A 25420-nucleotide genomic window follows, 5' to 3' on the forward strand; every position below is an offset into this window, starting at 1 on the left:
CTTTTGTTGTAAGCGAGATATTTGATAGATACGATACATTGCGTTGATTTTCTCTTGTCTGCTAAGCCTATTTTCTTCGCAGAAACATACTCATTTTTATAGATAATTAAGGCAATTTCTATTGCAATTCCATGTTTTGAAGCCGAGGGCAGCAAGTAACTAGAGCACCTGGTACTCGATGATTCTATCAAATCGGGCAGATCCGGGCTCGAGTGGTTACTGGTTACCTAACGTCTCGCGAAGGTACTCAGCTGTCACCGCTGGTTGCTTTTTGCAACGACGCGCCGTATTTCGCCCGTAGGACTCTGTTGAGAATGGAAGGTTGGTGGAGGATCCACCCTTGTGGAGGACCCACCCTTTTACAGTGTATTCATATACACTGTGGACCCACCTGTAGTGGCTCACACGGTGTCAATTTGGACCATCACATCTTGGGACTGTCTAGTAATGCTTGGAGTGGTTCTAGCGACCGTCACCTGGTTCTCGTGAAGACTCCCAAAGGTCGATAACATTTCAACGAGGAGTCACAACTGGCTGTAAGCCGCAAGAGGAAGACGGGTATCAAAAAGTGAACCCCTTCACAGCAATTAAAACACAACGTGTCTCCGTGGGCGAGCTGGAATTGCTCATTACACTACAAACATGGTCGTTAATTATACATTTGTTGAGCAATGACATGAACCTGTCAAATGCTCCTTTCTCAATAATATACGCTACGACATACATCATCGTCGTCGATAAATTAGTATTGTGCATTATGGCCAAATTATGACGACATGCGTTGAGATCAGTGTGTTGTTCGGTGACGTTCAGTTGGGATCCTGGTGGCCGTAGCTGACCAATCGCCGTTGAACTCCACATTAGCAATAACAAATCCGTTAACAATTAAATGCTCGCAATAGTGTGAGAAGTGTATTCTGGATTAGGAATAACCGCCGTCAAAAAGCCAATCAAGGATAATCCAACAACTCCCATCCTTTCATTGTCGATCAGCTTATGGCCTCTGCGCCATCATTATCGTCCTAGATCTAGCATCCATCAAATCTGGAGTAGTTCAAACGCTCCAAAAACAGCACACCAAACAAGCCAATGGCTAAAAGCTAACCAAATATTAGGACGCCTGTTCGACAGAGCGCAATAACAGTCACGTTCAAAGGCCAGTTTTTGAACTAACCAGCATCACAAGCCAACAACGATAAGCTAGGACAAGCAGCAATGACAAACGTCAAAGAGACAATATCACCAGCTAAAAGGCACGGTTGATATCATATCACATCTATGATTAACCCTCGCCCGCACATGCCCCCCCCCCCCCCCCCAGGCAGTCTTTCTGCTCTGCACTCAACATTTTTAGAGCTAGAAGGCTGATTTTTCGTATAGCTGCTCGTCTATCCTTTCTTGATGTCCACTGAAAATTTCAAGTTTCTGTGATTTTTGGTTTCGGAGATATGACCTTGTTTTTCAGGTCATGTCATGACCCAAATGGCCAATTCTCAACATCTTGCGTTTGCCATGGGCCTTGTGAGCTTTTGACACCCTGATTTCGGCCTTTTTTGCCAGTCTTACCTCCCACCTATCATGGAACATGTTGTTCGACGATGTACAGGGGTCAAAGTCAGGGTCAAGGTCAACCTAGGTCATCTAAGATAATTGCGTTTTAGGCAAGCTGAATTTACTTTTTGTGAAGTTTTTTGACTGCATTTTTGGTAAAAGCTTCTCAGATCATAATTTCATGTGATATGGACCCAAAAACAATCGGTGCACACATCAGTATACACACAGACACACACAGACATACAAACACATATAATTGACCTTGACCTAACTTGACCTGAAATGACCTCAGCAGCAAAATTCTGGTCGGATAGTGTGACAAAGAGGTTCTAGCTGGCTTGGCACCAGAAAACAGCATCGTCATCGGTATTCGATAAGCAGCGTACTTGATATCCAACGGTGACCCAAAACAGCAACATTTTTTAGTTTGACCTGACCTGGAAGGTCAATGACTGACCTGAGAAGGTAAAACTGGGTATCATTGGATTCGTCTCTTCCCAAAGAATCTTTTTGGTCTTTACTGCTAAGCTCTATCTCCAACAGGAACGAAATGGCGCGGGGGGGGGGGGGTGGCAACCCCCCCCCATGTGCGTTCTAGGATGGGAAAATGGCATGTGCGGGCGAGGGTTAAGGCACTGGGCAGCGAAAGTCATCCCTGAAATCCAGATCAGCAAGCAAGAGGAGTAATGGAATGAGCATAAACTTATTTTAAGAGGTTCATCTCTATCACATAAGTCCTATCAATAAAGTTGAGACATCAAACCAACCAAGGCAAAGTATAATCATCTTGCCGTTGTAGCAAGGAATCACACAAATAATAAATAGCAACATCTAAGTGGAAACACGTAGCAAGAATGATCGAGCGACAAGTCGCTTCATTGTGCGTCACTTTAAGATCTGTTGATAGCTAGCACATTCTGAATTAAATAAACTCTCAAACAAAATGGTACTTGCAGGCAAAATTACATAAACAACAACCAGCTAATATCAAATCGGACCTAGGGTGGCCGTTAAAATCAACGTAAAACACAGCGCATGATGTTTGCGCAGGTGCGTGTACCGAATATACGCAAGTACGCTGTTTTGTTTCCAGACTAGCATGACTCCTGGTTCGATGGCCGCCGCACCGGCTGCTGGCTCACGGGCCGGGCGCGCCGGTCCCTGATCACAGGTCGATGTTGCTGCTGACACTCCGTCTGAGGGAGAGGTTGCGCCGGCGGCCCGTCTGCTCCAGCTCGCCCAGGGTCTCATCCTCGCCGCCCTTTACTGGAGACATGCGGCCGAACCAGAGCTCCCGCTGGGGGCACACGGAGTAACGTCATATCGGGTAGGCGGCGTTAGGCAGGGTTCACACGACAAACAGACGGAGTCGGGTGGGGTCGACAGCAGGCAGAGTACGGTATCAGGTCGGGTCACACGGCTCACAGACGGGGTACACAGGCAGTAGTGTCACACAGGCAGTAGGGGAGGCCTCACAACGTATATACAGATGGGTCAGGTGTGGTCACGACAGACACATTGTCAGCACAGCTTCACAGTCTAATTACAAAAGGTACCAGGTACCAGGGACAAAACAGTACCAGGGACAAAACAGTACCAGGGACAAAACAGTAGCAAAGTCGGTATCGAGCCGATGAATGTGATTCATTAACATATGAAGCACGCGTGCAGGCTAAAGACAACAGCCAACAAAAGTACATAAAAATAAGGCATCGACGCATCGCGCACGCTATTGTCGTGGAGTGGCTGCAAGCGTATTGCGTAAGACAAAGTATGACGACGAGGCACACACACAGCAGCGCTGCACAAACTCGGTGTCATGGGAAAGGACGGCGGCGGCGGCGGCGGCAGGGACAGGACGAAGGCAGCTGCTCTGTTGAGGGTGCGCACCACACATCTACCGGGGCTCGGGCGGTCACGGAGCTCAGCTAGCGTGTCACACGGCTCTGCTGCAGCCACGGACAGCCGCGGCGCTAAGCTGTGCGATTATGGTAATATGGTATACTCACGGCTCAGCACGTTTGCGCTAGCGTGGGGAGAGAAACGGGTCGGTATGAGCCAAGTCGGCAGTACTGCGCGGAGAAACACCCATAGGCCAGTCAGAACACCCTGCCTGTGGTTACAGCCGCCGTACATGGAGACTGTGCCCCCATAAAGATCAGCTGGTTGGGACGAGTCCCCGGTATCGAGTACCCGCACCGTCCTCACAGGTGCGGTAAAACACGGCTGCCTAATGTGACAGGAACATCATAGGAAGCGGTCGCCGTGACAGGACTCTTGGGAGACTGGCCGGAAGAATATGTAATCCGTTTTTTTTTTTTCAACCAAAAAGCGGCCGGGAGGGTGAGCATGATGGTAGTTTACTCAAATCCAACCCAATCACCAGAGACCAAACTCATCTCCCTAGGGATGGCAGAGTAGGTTTTGTTACTTACCGATGGCAGGCTGTACTGATTCGAGCTGCTCCACTCCTCGAACCGAGCACGTGCCGCCGCTACCTTGTTCTTCTCCCGCTGACGGCATGTCATCATGACGTAGGTCTCACGGAACCTACGGCACAAGTCATCATGATGTAGGTCTCACGGAACCTGCGGCACACGTCATCATGATGTATGTATTACGAAAGGTAAGATGACGTCACCATGATGGTATGCTTCATAAATGAACCTACCATACCTTATTACACACAAAACCCAACCCTCCCATCATGTCACGCACCCTACCCTCCACCCACCATTCTCTGGTCCAGCAAGCCCGTCGGTGCCACTCACTTATCGGGCAGCAGAGGGGACACATCCGAGCGACGGATAATCATGGCCGTGTTCGGGTTCTCCTTGCTGTAGAAGCGCACACAGTCGATGGGGTTGCGGTTGCCCATGCCGTAGGTGATGCTGATGACGTCCACCATGAGGTCGTCCGGCGAGAGGCCGTCCTCGGGCTGCAGGAGAGCGCCCACGCCGCAGCGGATCGCCTCCGTGTCGATCTGGGGGCGAGCGGCACAGACGGGGGAATCAGAGGACATATCGGGCGCGAGGGCGGCGCGCAGTCAAAGCAGCGGGCCTTTGTCACAGGCTGTCAGTGCCTAAAAGTGTCCCATCCAGCGTGTGCTTTATTATCGCATCGAGTATTTCATGACTGAGCTTCCAAAAATGTCAGACTGGTGTTGTATGTACATCTGGCTGACAAACATGTCGTGCTATCCGCGCCTTATCTTGCACATTAGTCCGTGAGATTAAAATGTGCCCAGTGACCACGCATCCCCCTGTCCACGTGTACTCGCGTCCCCGTGCGTCAGCCCACCTCTTTCCCGTCCTTAGCCGTCGGCTGGCTGGCGCAGACGAACTTGTACAGGCGGCGAGTGTGGATGTCGCGGAGCAGGCGGCGCGCCGGCTCCAGCTCCTCGGTCACGCTCTGCGCCACCAACTGCTGCACGTGGTCCGTCAGCTGGCTGAAGACACCCATGTTGTCGCACGCCTCCGACATGCGTACTCCAGGAGAGTCGGGACGCGACGGGTCCGGCAACAGCAGGTACGGGTCGGCCAGCGCCAGCAGGTCACAGAACCTGCCGCGAAACGTCAGGCAAGGTCAGGTCGCACCAGATTAGGGCATGGGTCAGGTTACAGTAGACCAAGTCAGGGCGCAGCAAGGCAAGCCACGGGAGGTGAGGCCTCTTGCACCAAACTACCTACCTAGGTAAATTCAGATTTTACCTAAATTCTCTTGCACCAAACTACCTACCAAAAAACGCTACCGTGAAAATTTACCTAGAAATTCTACCGAGCGGCATGAGAACTTACCAATTGTTAAAGTCCGACCGACTGTTTTCCTCTTGCACCGAAAGCCGGAAAGTAGTACTCGCGGAGGAAATTTTGACGTTTTGAAGGTAAATTCGGGCCTCCAAAATAACTAGCAAAAGCTTAGGTAAAAGTGAAGTCATCGCAACAGTGAAGACATTGAAAAGGTGAGTGAGATGAACTATTGTGTAAATAATGATATCAAAATGTTTCTCTTGCTTGGTAATGTTTCATCTATGCATGACGTAGCCAATAACACATAATAAATATCAATATTCTTGAGAAAATTGCCATGCACTGCAGAAGGCTTGAGACTGAGTTTGATTGCTTTTAAATATGCATTTAAAGGTGATAATTGTGGCATTAGCCCACTAGGAAAATTGAGTACGTTAGGTATCATGTTTTGTTAAAAATGCTTGCTCTCTGTAATGAATTGCAATGAAAAGTCAAAAAAATCTTCCCTTAATGTGTATGTTCTTCATTTCAAATGCTGACAATAAATAGGTGTCTTTCTATCAAAATCAAAATGTCACAATGACAACACTCGCTGGGTTAAGGGATCATTTGCAAACTAATTGACATGGTCAAAACAATAAAATTCATGTGCTCTTCAAAATAAAGAGAGGCATCTAAATATGACAAAAGCCGAGGTACATCAAACAGTCAATGTTGAAAAAGAAAAATTACAATTTCTGCTCTATGCTCTCAAGAAAACTTTAATTTGAGATTACTGGATATTTCATCTTCCATTATAGTACATCTCAAGTGGCACGTCAAAGATATTCGGTAGCTGTTAGGTAGGTTAGTTTAGTATCATATGTGCATGGAGGCATGTGATAGATCAATTACATCAGTGGATCTAAAAACAAAAAGATAAGATCATACCAGAATTTGGATCCCACACAAAAATTATTTCTTGCGTCTATGATCTAATAAGATCTGACAACAAACCAAAGCATAAGCCAATAACAGCTGTTCGCACAAGGATTTAAGCTCTACCACCATTTGCAAAATGTGAAGCGGTTTTCCAGTGTGATTTGATGTCCTTAAGTATCACAAAACTATAAATTGACAGTAGTGGCGGAACACCTTCAGTTAGGGGGGGGGGGTACTGCTGACTTTTGGTCTCATTCTTTCCATGCAATGCCCATACGGCTAATGTTAAAATGCCAAAATCAAAGGGGGGCACGGTACCCAGGTGCCCTCCCCGCAGTGTTCTAAAATTGGATATTGGTTGGGTGTGCCGATGAAGAAAAAAATCCTAGGATGAGAAAAAAGAAAGTAAGTAACTGCAGTATTTTTGCAAAATGGTGTAATGCCAATTTTTATGCTAACTGATAAACCAGGATTTCATGTCAGGATCTTGACAGGGTGTGGAACAAAAGGATGTGGGTGCATCACTGTCAAGTGACATGTGAACTGGCTGTTGGGAATACATGCAACTCTTTTCAGAGATGTCATTCATATTTCGGTTGTCATATTATGTCATTCATATAAGTCGGTCATTCATATTTTAGGGATGAAAATATTCTCCCCATTAGGTGTGATTTGCCACCAAAAAGACTGAAAAATGAAACACCGCCTCCCCATTCCGCCGCCTATGTAAATTGCTATGTGTATTGTGTAATCACACAATATCCCTTAAACACCTAATGTAAATTGCCACAAATGATCCCATTATGATTATATGGCCACAAAAAGAGAGCACCGACAGAGGTAATGATGTATGATACCAATGAAACCATCAACAAATTATATAGGTAACTGGATACATGATTGTGATGCTATTGTAGGTGAGATCAAGATCAGTGGTATTAGAGTTTAAGAACATAATTCAGATCCCAGGTCAATTTCTCGGACCCATGTGAATGACTGGCTAGTAAAATTATATTTTCATCAACAGGGCTTTTTAAGAAAGTGGCCTTGTGGAGCACTATCAATAATTTTACAGAACTTATAAATCTGCACTTGTTACTGATGTGCTCTAGCTCGCACCAACTAAACTGGAATTCAGCACCACCCAATGCAGTCACTTATAAGAACGTATTTTATGAACATTTTTCTAGGTTGACGTGGTTTGAGTCGTGAAATACAGGTTTTTATTTAATTCTTAGCCTAGGGTGCAACAGAGGGATTTCATCTGATACTTGTTTTATTTCTTCTGGTTAAAAACAGTAATATGATTTACGAAGCTTTGCCCATGTTAAATTTTGCCTGGAATCACTTGTGCACTATGCATAGGTATCATTCCAGCATGAGCTGCCATTACCTCCCCTTCCCTCACCTTACCTTCTCACAGTCAATCACGAAAAATGGCTTTGGTGACCCTTATACACAGATGTGAATTTCCCAGCCATGGGGAAATTTTATTCAGTAACACATGCCCTTGAATCCACCAAATATACCGATTCTCAACTTCAATGGCCTCGACTCCCGCCACGTGGAAATGGACCCCAACAATTCGCGCGCTAACTGCGCCAGACCGCGTTATTTCCCCCCGTCATAGAGAAATGAACTCTTCCAAGCTATCGATGTAGCAAATAACTTGTATAAATAGGCATTTAAAATTTTGTGCTATTTTCAATGTTCATGTTGCCGGTAGAAGCCACATGTTTTTGAGTTGTTTATATTTTTTGTAACATGTATTTCAATTTTATTTGTTGACGAGCAACAACTTTGTTATCGATATTCATGCAGTGGCGTTGTCAGTCAGCCGTCAGGCAGGGGCCAAAGAAGCCAAAACTCTTTGTAATTTGTTAAGATAAACAGCTTCACTCTAAAACGTCCTCAGTCACTCGTTTTGTTATAAACATATCACCTTCTGCAACTAATTAATTTCTAATGGAAGGGGCTAGTCGCTAGTCCCGTCATGTTCGGCCACGGCCCGCATGAATCCGCCTATGACGGGCGATGGCCATTCCACTGCGGAGTGGGAAGTGGGAACAGCCGTTAGATGTCTCTCTACATTTCATATAGGTGTCGCGCTAGAAGGGCACTCGGGAGCCACAGCATTGTTGACCTCTATATTCGCGGACCAAAGCGTTAGCAGATAGATAAAGACGGTCTCGTACGCTCCCCTGTAGAGAGAGGGGGGGGGAGACCCAAAACATATGTTGAAAATTAAAAAAAAAAACTCCAAACCACTCCAAAAACCAGCCTGACAGATAAGATCCTTCACCTGGCGGCTGGTGCCTCCTGTGAATAACTGCTAGTGTCTGTATCTGACCACTAGGGCCCCTCTGACTCCTCGAGGTCAATGAAATAAGGTTTCGCTCGTCAGTTTTACCAGGGCTATCAGAGGCCGTTTGAATTTTGACGATCGGCCCAGTACCTAGTTTCGGAGATAAGGAGGGGGCTCTGTAGAGTCGCCCCCCCCCCCGTCTCCAGCCACTCGCGTTATGGAAAATATCCCAGTCATGCGCGGGTTAAGGATTAAATTACCTACTTACATGTGTGATACGCAGTTTTGTCATAGTCATAGTTGCTGACGTACATGTGCCGTAAAAAAACATTGCGATGAGTAGGTGTACCCACTTGTGTCCGCAAGCCATGCTTTTAAATGGTGCCGACCACGGATCAAAACCATCTTATGCATGTTGCTTCCAGATAACGCCTATGCATTGCCGGATTGACTATGGCCGATGATGACAATTTTGAGCCTCGGGAGCGCCGCCAGCGGAGGCTCCGTCCGCGCATCAACATGGGAGCACTGCATCCAACGACATTCAGGTGACTATTTAATGTGCATGGGTGCCTGTATGCCGCATATCAAGAGTGTCATTGTATTCATTCGAAAGCTTTATATAACCTTAAATCCCGTTTCTCTTTAGGGAAAACTTCCGCCTCAGCGTCGAGGTCGCCACTGCACTGGAAGACCTCATTAGCGGGACGGTGGCGCACGACACGGGCTTAAATATGGCACTGACACCTCGCCAGCAGCTGCTCGTGTCGCTGCGGTTCTATGCTACCGGTGCGTATCTGCGCCTGGTGGGAGACGGCCACGGCGTCTCCGAGGCCACCGTGTGCCGCGCCATTCACCGCGTGACGGATGCGATAATCCACCGCTGCCCAGGGGCCATCACCTGGCCGAGCGACCCGGCGGCTCTCGGACGTCTCAAGGAGGACTTTCGACAGGTCGCCGGGCTGCCCGACATCGTGGGGTGCATCGACGGCACCCATGTACGCCTCACCGTCCCCCGAGAGCAGCGGGAGGCGTATATCAATAGGAAAGGCTTCCCGTCCCTCAATGTGATGGCTGTCGCTGCACCCGACCGCTCAATCGTTGCATTGAGCGTGCATTGTGGCGGTCGGGTGCACGACGCCCGAGTTTTAGCCACATCAGGGCTGCCCGACTATTTCCGGAATGGAAATCCTGTAATGGGCGCCATGATGCTGGGGGACAGTGGCTACGGCCTGTCACCCTGGCTCATGACGCCCATTGCAGACCCCACCACCGCCGAGGAGCGCGCATACAATAACGCTCATGCGCGCACTCGTGTGGTGGTGGAGAACGCCTTCGGCGTTTTGAAAATGCGGTTCGGGGCGCTCGAGTTCGGGCTGCGCCTGAAAAGTGTGGCCCGCTGCGTGGCGGTTATTCACACGTGCTTTATCCTACACAATATGTGTATCAAGGGCGGTGACTTCGGCGAATGACTCGGACCACTGAGGCAAGATGAAGGAATGGTGCAGGAGCCAGCTGACGGGGCGGCAGAGCTGCCGGCGGCAGGCGCCGAGAGGCGGGCGGGTCTTGTGCGCCGCAATGACCTCGTGCGGCTGTTCGTACGCCATTAGCTGGTCGATACTCGGGCCAACCGCAGCTAGGCAACAGCAGAGTCGTCTACTCATGGCCAGTGGCCTATGGCTATGTACGTGTGCTTGAGTGTTTGTGTATTTGTATACGCTTGGGGATAGGGAGAGAAGAGGGAGCGAGGGGTATAGGGAGCGAGCGGGAGAGGGAGCGAAAGGGAGAGGGAGAGCAGCAAATAAAAACATGTTTGATGGTTGCTAGCCTTTTTGTAAGGTATTTGCGATTGACAGTGTGTTTATGTTTGACCTTTGAGTGAAACTTCTGTACCTACCATGTGTAATGGTTAGGTGTTCGTTTACAATTCATGTGACATACGATTCAGTCCAAGCCAGAACCATGAAGAGGAAGCTTGAAACTAATTACTTCTTAAAACGGTTTATTTCCTTCACAAGAAAGGAATAATATATTTGAGGCGTATTTTATTCACGTGACTGTCAAACCGAACTAATTAAGTTAACTTTTTCCTTAAAAACAAAACAAACAAATTTAGCCAGAGTCGCCACCAACTTCGACAGCTCCGGCTCCGCCTCCATCTCCGGGCAAAAGATGCCGGCTCCGGCGGCTCCGGATCCAGCTCTAGCTGCGGTTCCGCAGCCCTGCTCATAGCACATATGTCAGGGTTGGTGTGGGAGTTCCTCCCTGCAGCATGTCCTCCAGGATCTGTAAGCTGAGGTAGGTGCGGAGCAGGGTCACCTCCTCCGGCGTCCGTCTGAAGAGTGGCGTTGAGCGGATGAGCTGGAGGCGCGCTTCAATCTCATCGCGGTTTCTCTCCGATGCCTGGGACGCTCTAGTCGAGAGGGCCACGTCAGCTGACGAGGCCTCGCCGGTCGAGAGAGCCGTGGCGCTCTCCTGGGACGCTCCAGTCGAGAGGGCCACGTCAGCTGACGAGGCCTCGCCGGTCGAGAGAGCCGTGGCGCTCTCCTGGGACGCTCTAGTCGAGAGGGCTGCGTCAGCTGACGAGGCCTCGCCGGTCAAGAGAGCCGTGACGCTCTCCTGGGACGCTCCAGTCGGGAGGGCTGGGTCAGCTGACGAGGCCTTGCCGGTCGAGAGAGCCGTGGCGCTCCCCTGGGAGTGGGACGGAACAGTCGAAGGGGCTGCGTCAGCTGACGAGGCCTTGCCGGACGAGAGAGCCATGGCGCTTTCCTGGGGCGGACCAGTCGAAGGGGTTGTTGCGTTTGACGAGCCTGCCCTGGTCGAGGGGACGGTCGAGAGGACCGTGGTGGTTATCGTGGTCGCATTGGTCGCCGGAGACTGGGCGAGCGGCGTGCCCAGCCCTATCAACCGACCGTCTTCTGTAGTGAAGTAGATACTGGGTGCTGATGACGTTTCTCCCGCGGTTGTCAGTGCGGTTTCTGGGCCGGCTTCTTGCTGATTCGTCATCATCTGGCCCCAGGTAATCCCGCCAGGAACCTTAAACGACGTCAGGTAGTTGTCTCTGCCTGCCGGAGTGAAAAAAAAAAAACAAAGGGATGTAAGAGACAGCGGATCTTGGCGCCCTTTTGCCTCACGCTTACGATGTTAATCCCTTGGGTCTGGGAAGGGGTGCCGTCCCAAAGGTTTTCTTTTTTTTGTCACGATAGCTTCTAACACACTAACACAGGAGAAAAAGAGCTTAGCTCGGACATGTCTGATCTTTTGTTTAAGCCCTCCAAAGACAATGCATAAAAAATATTTAACACTACTATGTACCGTTACATCTGAAGGCTGAAAGTAACATACCCACGCAATCCATGACGGTATCGTCGAGCTGGGTCCAGACCACTGCACCTGCCCCCGACTGGTTCTTTTGCTGGAATTTTTCTGCAACAGAGGTAAGTGTACGGCGTGAATATTTGCTCTGTGGGGGATATCAACCAAAACATGTGCGGCTCGGTTCGTCAAAAGCTGTTTCTAAAGAGCTAACGCCTTAAAAAAATTGAAGTCTGCGTATATGATATAAGGTGCGTTATTTGGTTAAATGCCATTGTGCTAGCACTGCAGTGTGCTTAATTGCGGTGTCGTAGTGGTGGTAACAATGGTTACTCACTTTTTGTCCGGTCTTGGGTGTTTTTTATAACACCCTGCAGCATGCTTTGCGTCGATGTTGCGTCATTTATCAGGCCAAGTTGAATGGCTCGCTCGCGTATGCGACCCCATTCTTGAAGCCTACGCGAGCGGGCATTGGGGCCCTTAAACTCTCCATAAAGTGTCTGGAAAAGGAGAACGTTGACACACTTTATTTCCATATCTGTTGGGTGGGTAATCAGGCAAAACTCAGCAGATACAGCCGGCATCATAAGTACCTACTCCGCCTCCCGAGATTCACCATTGCAAATGATTTGTCTACTTTGTAGGAGAACAAGCAAATTGTAATGCTCGAAGGATACTAAAAGTTAGCCTTAAACTGCACAACGTGGTCGATGAGTTTGTAATCCAAGAATCTATTGGCATCGGAATAACTTTTCCTCCAATGTTTCCTCTAATGACAACGCAATGTTGTCGCTCCCTCGGCCTAGAGAAGTTTAAAAATGACAAACTTTAATGGTAACATTTATCATAATAAAAATGTTACGGGCGCAGAAGCCTGCGAAGAAGTGATATTCGAGGACTCTTTGAAAATGACGAACATTTTTTGACGAACATTTGTAAACCTTCCGATTTAGAACCTCCGAAGGTTCTAATTTCGTCTCTGATCCACCCGCGTCCATCTCTGACTCCCCCCTCCACATCTTGCGTCTTTCGTGTTTGTATTATATGAATTCCTGTGTGCTGCAATGTAACCGGACTCGTGATGACGATAATCTTTCAGCTCTATATTTGCGTATAGAGTTCAGACTACAATTTGCGTATCGATACTACAATTTGCGTATCGATGTCGGAAAATTGAGATTTGGAAAAGTAGCTTTTCCAAGTAAATAAGCATCCTGACTTGGGCATTGCAGCTGGCCTCAAAAGCTGTATTTTGATGATATTTCGACGACGCATAATTTAAGAATAGTAATTACGATTTGTGTGTAGGTATAATATGCATCCTTCACGGCAGAGAGTCGTGAAGGATGCACGGCTAAATCGTGTTCCCGGCTGTGGCGGGAAGCCGTCGCGCGTCGGCGCGCGGGCGCGGGCAGAGCGCGTGGAAGACAGAGGTGTCTTACATATTCATAACTAGCTATCTGTTTCTCGGACATTCATAGCCCATTTCGTCTCAAGACTCAAGGCCCTCTTCACCTTAGCAGGGGGGGAAAAAGTGCCATCTTTTGCAGGGACCGAGCCCGTGTCGCGTTGACCACATTTAGCCATTTTGTCCCAGTTTTGCATTTCATTTTTAACGCGTTAAGTCTATCAAGCGAATTCAAATTTGCGAAAATCTATTCCATTTCCGGCCACATACTACGCACTATCCAGACGGACGAATGCACTATAAAAGGTATAGACGCATATGGTGATGGTGCCTACCAGAGCTGCGGTGTAAGTCGGAGTCGGAGTCGGGCGGAGTCGACAGTTCTGATCGGAGTCTGAGTCGGGATACGTTTGGAAAAACTGGAGCCGGAGTCACAAGAAATCCAGCGACTCCACAAACCTAGCAAGGCTTTGGAGTCGGCGTCTGTCTGAGTTGGAGTCGGTCGGAGTTGACAATGCCACCCGGAGTCGAAATCGGAGCTTTTAAAGCTGGAGTCGGAGTCTGAGTCACCGAAAACTAATCGACTTCGCATCTCTGGTAGGTACCAGAGTCTACTACCTATATAAAATTAGCCATGAGGCTGCTTGAAATTTGTGTCTAGTACGTATGCATAACTATGTAGAATTGCATGCTCTTTTTTAATAGTGACGGTACACTACATAGGAACTGGAACCATTTAATTCAATTGCCCACATTAAATGCCTCCCCCGAACAAAGAAAAAATTAAGGAATTGTTTAATTTTATCTGAGCTTGGATACCTAGGTACACATCATATCATCAAACACGTTTAGGAACACAGGGATTGTTGCAATGTTACAGCTCCACCCGTGATGTTGCCAAGGATGCTAATGGTGCATTGTAATTTACAAAATTATGCCTACCCTCTAAATATGCGAAGATCACGGCATCGAAATTATCGCAAAATAAATTAGCTAGAGCCTCGTCAAAAATGCTATATAAACGCGACTCCTATCTTGGATAGCGCAGTCGCACTTACCTTGCGTTCATCACGGATGAGCTGAAACAGTTCAAGCTTTTTCTGTTCCGCAATTATTCGCTTCATCTCCGCTTGCACTTATCTTTTGCTCGTTCGATTGAGAATTAATAGTTAAGAATTATCATATGAATACCAAGGGACGCGAAGGATGAGTAGTTTTGAAACAAGCGGTCAGATACGCCACTTTGTTGCCATGGCAACGTCAACCACATTATAATTCAATTTACTCAATCTTTTCATTGAATAAAGATATATATGTATTCGAAATAATTATTGGAAGCTAGTAAAGGTTGAAAATACGTTTTAACAAAACAATTTTTTTTCTTTTCCGTTCGTTTTCTAGCACCTTTTTCCTGCCCAGGCCGCCGAACATCCAATCCTAAAAACGCGAGTTGTCAAATTTACCTGGACAGGTAGGTAGAATGGTGCAAGAGAAGTTGCCGCCGCAGGTAGTTTTACTAGGTAGGTATTTTGCTGATTCTACCTAGCTAGGTAGTTTGGTGCAAGAGGCCTCAGGTCAGGTCAGGTCATGGTAGGTCTCATTAAGTCGCGGAGGGTTACATACCCAAAATCCTACCAATAAAACCTATTCATTCGATAGCGGTATAAGTGAGTGGCATCGGGGAGACCATGAAGCGAATGCCCGGTGCTGGCCCAAAGTGATGAACTAAACACAATAATCCTCTATATTTTTTTCCTCTCCTTCCCTCTCTCAGTCATTAACTCGCACGGGCTCCAGTTTGGACGAAAAAGACGACTCAAAGTGCGCTACTGCCTCCTCTGACCGACCCGGACGACACGCTGGCCCACGTCCTCCCCGAAACACTCACATGCGCTCCACAATGCGACAGACCCGGTGTTGGTAGGCACGCCGATGCAGCACCCAGCGCGTGTAGAAGAGGTCGTACATGTTGCCCACCTCCTTATCACGGGTGCAGATCTGGAAGCCCTCATTCTCCACCTCAATGACCCTGGGGGAGAGCAGCCAGACCGGCAGTCAGAGTGGCGCCGTGTGCTGGACGCAGGAGAGTGGACGAAGAGCTAGAAGGCCAATGTTTGTTCATTTAGCATACAGGTATACAAGGCCATTTAAGGTCGACGGCCGACGACAATGATCAGAACTAGAAGAATCAGAACCTTGCGATCAGGGGAGAGCAAGGACAAGAGGAACGCGCGCCATCGAGGTGACCCGTCCCAGCACCATCACAGCTAGGTCACAAGAGGAGACATCACGCTTTCCCCAGCTCTGACGCACCTGCTGTACAGCAGGCAGCGCTTGTAGTCGAAGCTGATGTTGATGCCCAGCAGGTGAGAGTCGCGGCAGAAGTAGTCCCACTTGTCCACGTCGATGCCGTTACGCTTGTTGGAAATGATCTGGCAATTCAAATATTCTATAAATTGGCCATCCTGCTGATGTGATTTTTTTCGAAAACCAATTAAATGAAACTAGTATACTTTTGATCTTAAATTTCGCGCCTGCATTCAAGGCCTTAGGATATACTTATATCATAGACTCGGTAAGGATATAGTCATAGTCACTAAATGGAAATTGATTTGTGCAAAAACTCACAAACCAGATAAACTGCCATCTGATAACCAGTCATGTCCCATACTATAACCTCCGCCTTGAAGACCGCATCCACTGACCTCATACAGGAAGGCTTTCTTGCCGGTACGTCCGACGTATTTGCCCGTGTCCGGACAGGGCCCGGCGATCTGCTCCTTGATGAAGGTGATATCCAGCTCAGTCAGCTCGAAAGCAGTGAAGCTCTCCATCAGACCATTCTGCTCCAGCATGTACTGAAACATCTCCACGGAGGTGGCCTCGTGCTGCCCCGCCACGCGCCGAAGCACGGTCAGACGGTCACGGAAAGTCACAGGCGTGCGCGTGCTCATGTAACTAGTACAGTGATGGAGGTATCTGGTATAGTGAAAGCTTCTTCTTACTACAGTACAGAGAGAAAGAGCGAGTTATGACTCACGAGGTAATGTAATAATTGCATATAGACTTGCATCGATGATGAAATCAGTGAAGCCCGTAGCTCAGCTGGTAGACTAGTGCTGCACTCGACCGGGTAAGGATACCCCAGATTCAAGTCGCTCCGACGTTCTACACACAAAAGTCGGAACTATAATGACGGGGATGGTTTGCGGTTGAAGAGAGCCGCCGTCACAAACACTCGTAGTTAGTGAATGGGTCAGAAGCAAATCCAATGTTCAGCTTTGACGAAGCGCTGCACTTTAATTGCTAACATTTTCCTAATCAGCTGGTATTTCACGATCGGACGTAAGAGTCAGACACAAGCCTCTCTTAGCTCTGGCGGCTTCGTCAACCTGTTCACGCAGAACGTTCAGAATGAATTCTCATTAATTATGCTAGTTATAGAACGTAGAGCCGCAGCTCTCAACTATAAAAGACTTTGAACTTTAAAGCCCCTACCGTACTAAGCCAAATATAAGTGGAGGGTGAGACATAGCATAGCTCCCCGCATCTATCCGCTTCCCGCGTGTGCCATGGTCCATGCCATCCTGTTCCTTGACCTCAGGAAACCGCGCCTCAATTTTAACGACGTTCGGCCTCCTCCGAAGCATCGATGTCCCCCTCTCATTCCTCTCTCTCTCTCTTCCCACTCCTCTTATTCATAGCACCGCACAGACCTCACCCCACCATTCCCACCATTCCCTGACTCAAAGCATAGGCCCGGCCGCACCGTCAGTCTCTACCACCCCTGGCTCACCTTCCAGTGGCGCTCTGGCCGCACCTGATCCATGAACGTCTCCCACATGTGAGAGAACGGCCCGTGGCCCAGATCGTGACAAAGGCCGGCCAGACTGACACACACCACGTCAATGTCGGTGATGTTCAGCTCCGGCTGGTTCCGGCGCAAAGTCGACACCAGCTCGGCGGCTCGGCGGCCAAAAATGGGCCTAAAATAGTGTTTTTTTTTTCGCCTAATAGTTCATCGGTTTTTCGATATGTATAACAACTGTAGTGGGCTGACCTGCAAACAGGCGTCGGCAACAATCGCGAATGCGGCGCACATGTGACAATAAGCAAAGGTCATTATAGAGTTACGACGTACGGGAATGAGTTATCAGCTGTCTAATCGTAGACAACACAATGTCGAATTTAACCCTAGAACGCCTAGGGGGGGGGGGGGTTGTATCAACCCCCCCCCCCTGAGGTTTTTTCGAAGTGCACGCTAAACGGCTTGTCGTAGCGGGCTGAAATTTTCAATACCCTCTGGGGCAACCTTTGCGCATCTTTTGCCGAAAAAAATTGATCGGGTCATGTCAGGTCACGGAGTTATGACGTCATAAGAGGTACAGCCTCCGGCCGGATTTTCACAAACTGAGTGCCAACGCCCGAGGTTTCCTGCCGGTGGTACGGACATCGGTTGATGGATCGTGATGAAACTTCCCATGCATGTTGGGGCAAGTATTGGCTATCATATGGTATAAGAAATTTGACCGGGTCAGGTCAGGTCACGGAGCTATGACGTCACAAGAGGAACAGCGTCCGGTACTATTTTTGAAAAGCGCCCGAACCACTATTTTGCTAATTCTTGTCACCTCAATGGGAATATGCAGCAATATTAGCTTCTATAGGGAGCAAATGGACCTCCCAAATCCAAAAATACAATCAGATTTCAAAAATTTAAATTTTGATTTTTCGAATTTCTGCCGCCGACTGTGACCTTGCCGACTTCCGGCGCTCCCAACGCGCCATTTTTAGAGCTAGGGAAACGGAATACATACCAAACGATAGAGAATTGATCAAGGAACACGATAGTGAAGGTTTCAAGTCGATATCTCCCACCGTTTTGCCGCAATCGCCGCCGAAAGTTGAAAAAAGTCTCTTTTTCCGAAAATTTGACCTTTGACCGGTCAAAAGTAGGTCAAATGTTGACCTAGGACCAAAAAATATGCCACCAATCGCGAGATCTCGTTGAGAGCAATCCGTTGGTTTTTTTCCGCTAAGCTCTACGACCTTCCGTTTCGAAACGCCAGGGGGGGGTCGTAACACCCCCCCCCCCCCTGGTCGTTCGTGTTATGAGAAATGGCCTGGTCGTGCGAGGGTTAAACTGTAAGCCTGTATTGGTATTGTTTCTTTAATTTGGCTGTCGAACATTAATTTATGGTTTGAAACATTATTTTATGTAAAATAATTGACATGAAACAGCCGTCTCTAAAGTTATGACCCCATTTCACCACATGAAAGTGGCAGAAATGACAATGATCAGCTGACGAATTTTTCTTGGCCGAAGTCAGAGCGCGCGGCCCGATGCACCACCACCGCACCACAAAGTATGAGCAGAAGCCACCTGCGGTAGACCGCGCCCAAAGCCAGGGCCCCGGTAACGTGAGGTAGCCGAGTCGGGGTAGCGTGCGCTGACCCAAGCCGGGGCCGCGGCTTTGGACGCGGTCTACCGCATCCCCGGGCAGCCCCGGGCTATCACATGACACCGGGAGGACGCGCGGCCCCGGCTTGGGTCAGCGCACGCTGCCCCGACTCGGCTACCTCACGTTACCGGGGCCCTGGCTTTGGGCGCGGTCTACCGCACCACCTAACAGGCGTGTTCGAAACCGCAGGAGATGATGATGAACGGGTTCATCGAAACTTGATTGGATGAGCCTATCGGTAATAGCGATTTCAGTGTGTGCATTTATTGTTCATAGTGGTGTGAAATGTGGTTGGGGTACGACCGACAGCCCGTCGGGGCGAATTTCGCACTGGGGTACTCAAAATTTGAAGAATTTAAGACGTTTCCATGAGTTTTGAAGGTATGGATAAGTTCTAAAAATCCGGTTCTCCTTATCTGGGCCATTAACTCCATACGGTCCAGGAAAGCTGGCACACTACCTTTAACCCTCGCCCCGTTGGGGGGGGGGGGCCATTTTGGCCCCCCCCCCTGTGGTTTTTCCTGAATAGCAAGAAAACGGCGGCGCGCAGCGCCGCCAAATTTTCAGTACCTTCCCGGGCATCAATTTGACACCTTCACACCAAATTTCAAGTCTTAGGTCACCTTAGGTCAGGAGTTATTGAGGTCAAACTGAGGTCATGTTCGAGCAAAAATGAGCAAAAAACATGCAATCTTGAAACGCTCACCAAATCTACAGTTATCAAGCAATTTCAAAGTTCTTTATATGGTCTAGTAGACAAAAGGCGGCGCTACAAAACTGCTATCTCGGATTTTCAAAATTTTTGGTTTTTGACCCAAAAAAAATAAAAAAATTGATTTTTTTGAAAAACTTTGAAAAAATCCAAAAATTTCCCGAATTTCGAAAAAAACCGGAATATATGTGATAGTCCCAGCGCTCTTCTATATACATACCAAATTTCAGATCGATATCTCGTTTTTTGGCCAAGTTATAGCGAAAAAACTGTTCAAAAATGATGACGTCAAATTTTTGAACTCAATTTTTAGCAATTCTAGACCTCGTACGGCAAAACAAAGACCACCATTGAACTCCCCGTGATGAGCTGCATCGATTCGATACCCATTTTATGCAAAAATATTAACTTTGAAATTTGACCTAATTTGACCTGACCTTGACCTGACCTTGACCTGACCTTGACCAAAACGTGATCTAAGCTGGCCCCAAAGGCTGCCTGACCCATATAATCGCATTTGTCATGTAAAATGGACCATAAAACATGTATCACACGACACTTTCATATTGTGACCCCCCCGTGACCTGACCTCTGTGACCTGACCTGGTATCAGTGACCTCAAATAGCAAAATATGTGTTTGAAGAACATTTCCCCATCGATGATTTTCAATGAAATGCATTTTACTCGATTTTACAACGCATTTCTTGAAGTGCCTGTAAACGGTGAAAATTGGACCTTTGACCTGACCTGTGACGTCATCGGTTTGACCTAGGTCAATAAAATTGGGTCACAAGGTAGTTCCCCGTTGGGGCTATCCAACGCCGTTTACCGCTTGTCGCTATGTTGCGTGGTTCTCGAGATCTTAGGGGGGGGGCCAAAATGCCCCCCCCCAACCGGGCGCGTTGCTCGGCAGAGCCCAACGGGGCGCGGGTTAAGGGGGGGGGGGGCACTGCCGACTTTTGGTCCCATTCTTTCCATGCAACACCCATAGGGCTAATGTTAAAACTCCCAAATCAAAGGGGAGGGGCACGGTGCCCCGGTGCCCTCCCCGTTCCGCCGCCTATTCGTACTAAGTCAAATATAAGTGGAGGGTGAGACCAGAGGCATAGCATAGCTCCCCGTATCTATCCGCTTCCCGCGTGTGCCATGGTCCTTGTCATCCCGTTCCTTGACCTCAGGAAACCGCGCCTCCATTTTAACGACGTTCGGCCTCCTCCGACGCATCGATGTCCCCCTCTCATTCCTCTCTCTCTCTTCCCACTCCTCTTATTCATAGCACCGAACAGACCTAATCCCACCATTCCCACCATTCCCTGACTCAAAGCATAGGCCCGGCCGCACCGTCAGTCTCTACCACCCCTGGCTCACCTTCCAGTGGCGCTCTGGCCGCACCTGATCCATGAACGTCTCCCACATGTGAGAGAACGGCCCGTGGCCCAGATCGTGGCACAGACCGGCCAGACTGACACACACCACGTCAATGTCGGTGATGTTCAGCTCCGGCTGGTTCCGGCGCAAAGTCGACACCAGCTCGGCGGCCAGGTATGCCACCCTGGAAACACAGAGCACCAATAGTGCAGGAAGTTTCTATGCAATGAGACAAACCACACAATAAACATGGCTACAGCAGCTATTGCTTGAAATTTGAATAGCAAGGAATTTCTTCTTACATATTTCAATTTTTCAAGCAAGTGAATAGCAGGGGCGGAGAATTGTCATAATCCCAGGGGGTGCTTTTCTAGCACCTGGCGAATGGAAGCGTCGAATTCTTGCGTAGAAAAGCACATAAACGTACGGCCCTCCAGAAAAAACAGTGGTTGTTTAGCCTGTGTGATTTTGGTGTAATAACTTTAAATGACAGAGACACACCTGTAAAATGACTCAATAGAAATGAGAAAAGGGTTCGTGCACACATTTCGGCAATGGTTTTCAACAGCCATTAGACGTATTCATCAATGCAGATCAATTATTGTGATGTTGGCAACCAACCACTTAATACCTGGAGGGCCGTACGTTTTCCCAGCAGCATCACTCTCCTCGCGACTTATGCAAAGCAGTTTGTGTCTCAGACGTATTAGGTCGTTCAATAAGTAACGAACAATCGGTCATAACTTCTTTATTTCTTTATTTAACACTTTCAAACTTTCACAGATTATAGATCAGACATTTCTGAATGCAGCCTTTGCCTCAAACCAGTCGCCGCCCGCCTGCACACACTTCTCCCAGCGTTCCGGCCAAAGCTGGAATTCCGCCCGGAAAAACGCGTTTTCCGTCTTTTTCACCCAGTTCTTGACAGCGCAGCTGACTTCAGCGTCGGTCTCGAAGTGTTCACCACGGAGGCCATCCTTCAGGGGACCAAAGAGGTGAAAATCTGAAGGAGCCAGGTTCGGACTGTAGGGCGGCTGGGACATGATATTCAGCCCTGTCTCGCGATCTCCTCGCGTGTGGCGTGAGACATGTGCGGACGAGCGTTGTCATGGTGTCATCCTGGTGGGCTTTCTTGAACCTGGGCGGGTTAATGGGTTATGGACAGCGGGCCGCTACATCACATTCCTGCAGGAGACTGAGAAAAGCAATCCTGAAGAAGAGGCGCGGCTCGGATGTCAACAACATCACCATACACCATGACAACGCCCGACCGCACTTGTCTCACGCCACGCGCGAGGAGATCGCGTGACAGCCGACAGGGCTGAATATCATGCCCCAGCCGCCCTACAGTCCGGACCTGGCTCCTTCAGATTTTCACCTCTTTGGTCCCCTAAAGGATGGCCTCCATGGTGAACACTTCGAGACCGACGCTGAAGTCATGTGCGCTGTCATGAACTGGGTGAAAAAGACGGAAAACACGTTTTTCCGGGCGGAATTCCGGCGTTGGCCGGAACGCTGGGAGAAGTGTGTGCAGGCGGGCGGCGACTGGTTTGAGGCATAGGCTGCATTCAGAAATGTCTGATCTATAATCTGTGAAAGTTTTAAAGTATTAAATAAAGAAATAAAGAAGTTATGACCGATTGTTCGTTACTTATTGAACGACCTAATAATTTAAGCACCCCTGGAGCACTATTATATGATGGTGACTTGAATTTCAGGGGGTGCTCGAGCACCCCAAAAACTTTCTCCACCCCTGGTGAATAGGGTCTCCTCATGATTTTTGCTGCTGGCCTCATTTAGCTGCTGAATGTAACAAACACTGATATATGCATTTCAGTTGAGACAAGTATAATAATACGGAACAAAAATGATAGACGAACGCGTTTCGGCTAAATCGCCGTCATCAGCTCCTTTTCGACGCTTCTCCTTTTAGACGCTGATGACGGCGATTTAGCCGAAACGCGTTCGTCATCATTTTCGTTCCGTGTTATTTAACACTGATATGCTTCTCTAGTTAACCTGCAACGGGCCGGGGGGGGGGGGTGTGTTTGAACACCCCCCCCCCCTGCGGTTTTTCGCAGATATCTCAAAAACGGCGGCGCGGAGCGTCGCCGTTTTTGGCACACCTGTTCGTGCATCTTTTCCGCACATGTGAAAATTTCAGACCCAGGTCGCCTTAGGTCAGGTCACCAGGTCACGCCAAGTGACCTCACCTCCGAAAAAATAAGAATGCTCGTCATAGCTACACCGACTGATCGATTGCCTTGAAACTTTCAGCGATTGATAAGATCAACATTATCTATAAAATGTATATCTCGGAATTTTCATATCGGTGACCTAAGGTCAGATCAATTTTGCGGCCTCTCCATTATACCTACCTAAGTCAATGGGAGAAAATTGTAACACGTCTGTTTTGCACGGACGCTATTCTAGACACTCTCAAACATAGAGATGTAGGTAAAATTGACACACTGAACCGGAAAATGGCAACTGTGACCTCTCCTTATGTCCCGTAGGTCATCTCAGGTCACGAACAGAATCTAGCAGTTTTTCGCTAATAACTTCTGATAGAGGTGCGGCAGAGCGCTCAAAACGCCTTAGATGTGTTTGGCTCAATGTTGCCGATCGACTGATATGCAACATGACCTTTTCCGGTCAGGTGATGACCTTGACCTGAGGTTTAATTTTCAAGTTGACCTTTCAAGGTCAAATTATAGTTCATTCGACGCGTCTCGACGAGAGGAACACGATGCTGGCAAAAGTAATGTCATGGCTCTTTTGAGTCAGAAGTTATTGCCGAAAAAAACGCTTTTCGTAAAAACGGTTATTTTAGGAGTTTTTGCCCTCTGGAGGCTAAACCGTTGACCTGAGGTAAGATCTGAGAACATTGCTCAGAAATGCCTGTAAAAGGGCTATAGAATGCGTTCTTCCGCGGCGCTGTAGCTCTATTGGTTCCCGAGATAGCCGTCGGCAGTTTTCAAAATGTTGAAATAGTCAACATTTTACCTTTGGTGACCTCTGGTGACCTGACCTTTGGCCTGGTCCAAAAAATTACTCAAGTGTTTTCGTCCTTATTTTGGACGTTCTTTCGATTGCCGCTTACCGCGTGTCGCTACATGGCCCAGGAGCCGAGTTAGAAGGGGGGTGTGTTAAAACACCCCCTCCCCCGGCCCGGCGCGGAATCTCGGAGCACCGGCCCGGCGCGGGTTAAAGGTAGTGTGCCAGCTTTCTTGGACCGTATGGAGTTAATGGCCCAGATAAGGAGAACCGGATTTTTAGAACTTATCCATACCTTCAAAACTCATGGAAACGTCTTAAATTCTTCAAATTTTGAGTACCCCAGTGCGAAATTCGCCCCGACGGGCTGTCGGTCGTACCCCAACCACATTTCACACCACTATGAACAATAAATGCACACACTGAAATCGCTATTACCGATATGCTCATCCAATCAAGTTTCGATAAACCCGTTCATCATCATCTCCTGCGGTTTCGAACACGCCTGTTAGTTGGCTTCTGATGCTCGTCGAGGTCGGAATTTCCAAATACGCGTGGTGCGTCGGGCCGCGCGCTCTGACTTCGGCCAAGAAAAATGCGTCAGCTGATCATTGTCATTTCTGCCACTTGCGTGTGGTGAAATGGGGTCATAACTTATAAGACGGCTTTTTCATATCAATTATTTTACATAAAATCATATTTCAAACCATAAATAATGTTCGACAGCCAAATAAAAGAAACAATACCAATACGGGCTTACAGTTTAAGGCTCGACATTGTGTTGTCTACGATTAGACAGCTGATAACTCATTCCCGTACGTCGTATGGTCGTAACACTATAATGACCTTTGCTTATTGTCACAAGTGCGCCGCATTCGCGATTGTTGCCCGACGCCTGTTTGCAGGTGAGCCCACTACAGTTGTTATACATATCTAAAAACCGATAAACTTTTAGGCGAAAAAGGCACTATTCCAGGCCCATTTTTGATTTTTTTTTGCGATATTAGGTAAAAACAGAAGCTTCTTATCCTAGGAAAAATAAAATGGGAAATCTTTCAAAGGTGGCACACTACCTTTAAAGCAAATAGTTCACTTTTAACATGGGGTTTTAAACTGGAATAGCAGTTTTGTAGATTGAGCTGAGACTAGCACTAATCAGAAGCTTTTACGGCTGATAATCACCCCATACAAAAATATTCCATTTCTCGTTCCGAAAAGAGTGCCTTGCAGAGGAATGCGTGCCTTGCTGAGGAATGCAGTCACGTCATCGTCAGCCAATCAGCATGCTGCTTACAGCCAATGGGTTTGTCCTACGCAATATGATTGGTCAACGCGTACTAAGTCCAGGTTAAACGCGCGTCAAGCTGGGGCCGAGGGGGCGCTACTCCCCTTACTGGCCGAAGTCACAGCCGCCGCACAGCCGGAGCCAGATGACCCCGGCTAAGCAGCAGATCTGACCAGGGGTGTAATTTTCCCAAAATGATTGTGGGTGCCCAGCTGTAGGGGCGCCAGGCCGCTTAGGGTACGTAGGGGCGCCAGAAGGTTACAAGGGCGCCGAGAGACCATGACAAGGGCGCCATTCTCCCAGAAGGGCGCAAAGTGATTAAAAATGCTATATGATCCAGGGG

At 48.3% G+C, this 25420-nt stretch overlaps 3 protein-coding genes across 6 annotated transcripts in view; 1 reads left to right on the forward strand and 2 right to left on the reverse strand.

Annotated features, from left to right (window-relative positions):
- Positions 1–2185: 2185 nt before the first annotated feature.
- LOC122373315 (deoxynucleoside triphosphate triphosphohydrolase SAMHD1-like) overlaps positions 2186–25420 on the reverse strand; it is a 33745-nt gene continuing 10510 nt past the window's right edge. For 2 of the 3 annotated variants that reach the window (XM_043351263.1, XM_043351262.1), the window contains exons 3-10: positions 20796–20979; positions 15958–16140; positions 15566–15684; positions 15141–15281; positions 4855–5116; positions 4326–4537; positions 3990–4104; positions 2186–2851 (exon numbers count right to left, since the gene is read on the reverse strand). In XM_043351263.1, coding sequence (XP_043207198.1) covers positions 2720–2851; positions 3990–4104; positions 4326–4537; positions 4855–5116; positions 15141–15281; positions 15566–15684; positions 15958–16140; positions 20796–20979 — 1348 coding nt within the window. In that variant the 3' untranslated portion in view covers positions 2186–2719. Of the gene's footprint in view, positions 2852–3563; positions 3627–3989; positions 4105–4325; positions 4538–4854; positions 5117–15140; positions 15282–15565; positions 15685–15957; positions 16141–20795; positions 20980–25420 lie in introns of all 3 variants that reach the window. The other variant, XM_043351264.1, reaches the window with a different exon arrangement.
- LOC122373317 (putative nuclease HARBI1) lies at positions 5383–10290 on the forward strand. Its single transcript, XM_043351266.1, has 3 exons — positions 5383–5515; positions 8955–9077; positions 9179–10290. The coding sequence occupies exons 2-3, from the start codon at positions 8983–8985 to the stop codon at positions 9999–10001; spliced, it is 918 nt and encodes a 305-aa protein (XP_043207201.1). The 5' UTR covers positions 5383–5515; positions 8955–8982; the 3' UTR covers positions 10002–10290.
- LOC122373316 (mucin-5AC-like) lies at positions 10515–14510 on the reverse strand. Of its 2 annotated transcripts, none has more exons than XM_043351265.1 (4): positions 14311–14510; positions 12182–12344; positions 11875–11955; positions 10515–11594 (listed from the first exon to the last, which is right to left on the reverse strand). In XM_043351265.1, exons 1-4 carry the CDS (start codon positions 14374–14376, stop codon positions 10756–10758), a joined length of 1149 nt encoding a protein of 382 aa, XP_043207200.1. In that variant the 5' UTR covers positions 14377–14510; the 3' UTR covers positions 10515–10755. The 2 variants fall into 2 exon arrangements, 1 of the variants encoding a protein (XP_043207200.1); XR_006255026.1 differs by having other exon boundaries at positions 10812–11594; positions 12178–12344; positions 14311–14499.

The sequence above is a fragment of the Amphibalanus amphitrite genome, unplaced genomic scaffold (genome assembly GCF_019059575.1).
Source record: "Amphibalanus amphitrite isolate SeventyFive unplaced genomic scaffold, NRLGWU_Aamphi_draft 001476F_arrow, whole genome shotgun sequence".
NCBI lineage: Eukaryota > Metazoa > Arthropoda > Thecostraca > Balanomorpha > Balanidae > Amphibalanus > Amphibalanus amphitrite.

What these genes read in the sequence shown, in the direction of transcription:
- LOC122373317 (XM_043351266.1), top strand. Translation starts at nt 8,983, where the DNA reads ATGGCCGATGATGACAATTTTGAGCCTCGGGAGCGCCGCCAGCGGAGG. An exon ending in CTGCATCCAACGACATTCAG is followed by an intron (nt 9,078 to 9,178) that starts GTGACTATTTAA and finishes GTTTCTCTTTAG; the next exon opens with GGAAAACTTCCGCCTCAGCG.
- LOC122373316 (XM_043351265.1), bottom strand. Translation starts at nt 14,376, where the DNA reads ATGAAGCGAATAATTGCGGAACAGAAAAAGCTTGAACTGTTTCAGCTC. An exon ending in TCATCCGTGATGAACGCAAG is followed by an intron (nt 12,345 to 14,310) that starts GTAAGTGCGACT and finishes CTCCTTTTCCAG; the next exon opens with ACACTTTATGGAGAGTTTAA. An exon ending in CACCCAAGACCGGACAAAAA is followed by an intron (nt 11,956 to 12,181) that starts GTGAGTAACCAT and finishes CCTCTGTTGCAG; the next exon opens with AAAAATTCCAGCAAAAGAAC.